The sequence below is a fragment of the Eimeria mitis genome, genomic scaffold, assembly GCF_000499745.2.
Source record: "Eimeria mitis Houghton genomic scaffold, Emh_scaff138, whole genome shotgun sequence".
Classification (NCBI taxonomy): domain Eukaryota; phylum Apicomplexa; class Conoidasida; order Eucoccidiorida; family Eimeriidae; genus Eimeria; species Eimeria mitis.
The window spans coordinates 28,413-32,243 of NW_013568993.1; the positions used below are offsets into that span (position 1 = coordinate 28,413).

Genomic DNA, 3,831 nt, shown 5'->3' on the forward strand with positions numbered 1-3,831 from the left:
CAATTTGTTTGTTTTATGAAAGTGAATGCGTTTATATAATAAACATAAATTTGTTTATATCATAAACACAAATTAGTTTACATTATAAACGCAAATTTGTTTATATTATAAACTAATTTGTTACACATCGGTATACACACATGCACGAGCATATATATATATATATATATATATATATATATATATATATATATATATATATATATATATATATATATATTGTGTGCTGTGTATGGATTATTACCGGTAGTCTTCGTCTCAACATAACATGGTTTGTTGCTACTGATATTCATAGATGTGCGTTTTCTTTTATCTCTTCTCCTCCCCTTGAGAACACCTGGCCACTTGAATTTATTTATTTGAATTAATTTATTTCTGAATTTCTCCGCAGCAGAAATTACATAATTTGCAGCTGGGTGAAACCCAACTCTAAGAAAAATAACGCCAGCATGAGTTTAGCTGCAGCGTAGGATTTGAATTGAATTGAATATAATTTCGGTTTTGTTTATTAATAATATTAATATTGTTAATATTTTTAATAAAACTCTTTTTATTAATTTTTTCACCGCTGAGTCTGCTTCGCTGGTCTGGTCCTTCTCGCCTCCACGGAGAGCAATCGGCGGCTGAGGGTGCTCTCTATGTTTATAAAATACTTTTAAAGTTTTTAATGAATAAAACAACAGTTTATTAAAGAAATAAACTCAGATTTATAAATATTTTTTTCACAATTTCTGCATTTCAGCTGCTAACCACTCATCGTCGCTGAGGCGCGCGACCGCGGCTGCCATTGTCCGTTCCCTGCAGTGTGTGACGCCTGCAGCATCCCGCGGAAGAAATAGAGAAAAACTTCTCTACATTTCTGAATTTAAAAATAAAATACAATTAAAATATTAATTAAACAAATAATTTTCAGAGTTTAGCACAAAAAACCCCCCGTTCCTTGGTTGTTTCTCTGCTGCTGCGGGAGCGGTACTAACAATCGACCTGCATATGTATGGTGTGCAGCTAGAAGCAACCGCTCTAAAACTATCAAATAAAGCCATTTTCATTGAATTTCAGTATTTTATTTATTTAATTTAAATTATTTTTAGTTTTTTCAACAAAATGGGTCAATCGAATTCCTCTGATCACCACCGCCAAGCTGCGGCAGCTGCGCCTGGCGATAGAGGCGTTTCAGTTTCCGCAGTTTCTGCATCGCCTCATCGGCCATGCGGCCCCTCTTTGTCGGAGCAGATGTTTCTCGCGAGTTTACAAAACCCCAATAAACAAGTTTATAGAGGGGGGGTTCACGCCCCCCGCCCCGGCCCCCCTCGTTCTGCTTTCTCGTACAATGCAGGCTGCAGCTCTCTGCCTGCGTCGCCGCCGCCGTCATCTTGGGGGTCATCACGCACGAGCTCTGTTGCATCTCTTTCATCTTTTTCTGCTGCTTCTCCCCCTTCTTCTTCTTCTTCTCCTTCTCCCTCGCGGCAGCAATCCTTTACTTTCGTTCCGCCCTCGCGACAGGGATCCTCTTTCATTGCATGGACACCCCAGCAAGCAGCAGAACAGCCGCTGCAGAGAACAACCTCGGAGCCTCGGTTGCCGCATAAAGAAGAAATACAGCAATACCTCCTCCCTGAACACTACCCGCGGCGCCCTACATACACACCTGCTGCAGCAGCAGCAGCAGCAACAAAAGCAGCAGCAGCTGCTGCTGTTTATCATCATCCCCCTCCACAGCCTTCTGTTGTACTCGCTCCACCTAAACCTGCTGCTCCTGCAGCAGCTGCTGTTGCTCCTGCACCCAAACCAGCAGCTAAACCACCACCAGCAACAGCAGCAGCAGCAGCAGCAGCAGCAGCAGCAGCAGCAGCAAAGGATGCGGTTTCGCTTGACTTTGAGTGCAGCCTGCAGGAGCGTGAGCCTTGTTTAATGGGTTGGGGTGAAGTGGAGAACCCAAAAGAAGCGAAGCTTTCTGACGGTGTTGTTTTGTTCAGGTGTACGTACTGCAACACAATACTGCGTCGCACGAAAAACTACATTTCAACTTGGCCAAAAGTTTTGTTTTGTGATGCATGCAGACGGCTGCCTCAGTGCAACTCATGCTGCAAGAAAGCCGTTTCTTTTTTATATATTTCTGAATATAATAAACTGCAGTGTTCTGCTCCTTTGCTAAACTATGGGGGTTTAAACCTATGCGGCCAGTGCCGCCTAATAAACCCAATTATAGACGAAGAGGGGTTGCAGCCGCTCATACATAAATGTCGCTATCTGCTGCGTGTTTTGTTTTCTATTAAATTCAATCGGCGACTCGTGCGGCCACATGAACAGCCAGAAGTTCGCTCGTGCTTAGAAATACTGAGGAAAGCAGCAGAAGACCCCCAGCAAGGTGCTTGCACCATCAGCCTCACCACAGAAACAGTTGCAGCCAATGCAGCTCGCCTGCAGCAGCAACAGCAGCAGCAGCAGGAGGGAGAAGGGAGAGAAGGAAGCTGGTGCTGCATGCGCAGCAACAGCAGAGAAGAAGTGCAGCAGCTGCCGTTCGATGTTTCAACTGTTTGGCATTTGCAGCTCGCGAGAGGCCGCGGAAACTCAAACGTATACGGCCGGTGCGAGACAAGAGCACTGACGTTTCCCGCAACATACTACGCAGAAGAAAAGAAGAAGAGAGAAGAAACGAGAGAAAGAGAAAGTGAATCTAAAAGCCATACAAAGAGAACAGAAGAAAACCCCAACAGCGAAGAGAAGAAAAACAAAAGTGACGAAGAAAATTCAGCGAAAACTGAAACTCAAGAGCCCAGGTGTACGTACACCTACCACGTCGTACAGCGCATTCTGCTTTCTCGCGGTGTACCCGCAGCTCTCGTCTGCGGTCACTTAATTCACGAGCTGCTGCACGCATTTATATGGCTTACAGCTGACGGCATTGAGGGCTTTCGCGTCGACTTAGCCGCAGAAGAGGGGCTCTGCAACTGCGTGCTCGCCTGTGCGCTGCAACTCAGAGTAGAAACACTACAAAAAAAAAGAAATAATATAATTCAACTTCTTAGATACAGAGGAATACAACCAAAAACTACACCCACAATCAAAGAAGTTGGCGGGCTAAGAGAAACAGAAACGCTGCTGCAGGCGGTGCGCAGACTAATACAAGAAAAAACCAACAAATATAAACAGGAAACAGAAAAAAATTATAATAAATATCTCGCAACAGAAAACACTAACGGTCAGGTTTCTCAGCTGTCTGCGCATACACCCCAAATATTGCACACTACTGCAAATGCAAATTCTCCCACTTCTGTTCGTTCTATCGATGCAAACACAAACCAAACACAGAACACAAAAGGAGGTCTACATACACCAGAAAAAACAGCAGCAGCAACAGCAGCAGCAACAGCAGCAGCAACAGCAGCAGCAACAGCAGCAGCAACAGCAGCAGCAACAGCAGCAGCAACAGCAGCAACAGCAGCAGCAGCAACAGCAGCAGCAACAGACGAAGAAGAAGAAGAAGTGCGAGAAGAAGAAAGCAAACCATCATATGCATACGAGTACGAGCTGTATTTAACAGAATATGAATTAAAAATAATAAATAGAAGATTAGCTGAAATGGAGAAAGACGATGACCCCGCATACGGCGCGGGATACAGACAAACGCGAGAAATAGCAAAAAAAATAAAAATGAAAAAATTAATTAAATTGCTGAATTCGGTTGGCTCCAGTATTGACGCATTTGTACATACAGCTGAAATTATCTGTGCCTGAAACCCATTAAAAAAATTAATTTTTTAATGTATACATTTATTTATATTTTTACTATATATATATATATATATATATATATATATATATATATAT

At 42.9% G+C, this 3,831-nt stretch overlaps 2 protein-coding genes across 2 annotated transcripts; one reads left to right on the forward strand and one right to left on the reverse strand.

Moving 5' to 3' along the window:
* Positions 1–1,286: 1,286 nt before the first annotated feature.
* Positions 1,287–1,517, reverse strand: EMH_0095900 (uncharacterized protein; the record flags this gene model as incomplete). Its single annotated transcript, XM_013495003.1, has 1 exon — positions 1,287–1,517. One exon carries the CDS (start codon positions 1,515–1,517, stop codon positions 1,287–1,289), a length of 231 nt encoding a protein of 76 aa, XP_013350457.1.
* A 1,772-nt stretch (positions 1,518–3,289) lies between these two features.
* Positions 3,290–3,541, forward strand: EMH_0096010 (uncharacterized protein; the record flags this gene model as incomplete). The annotated part of the gene is made up of 1 exon (XM_013495004.1): positions 3,290–3,541. The coding sequence occupies one exon, from the start codon at positions 3,290–3,292 to the stop codon at positions 3,539–3,541; it is 252 nt and encodes an 83-aa protein (XP_013350458.1).
* Between the last annotated feature and the right edge of the window lie 290 nt (positions 3,542–3,831).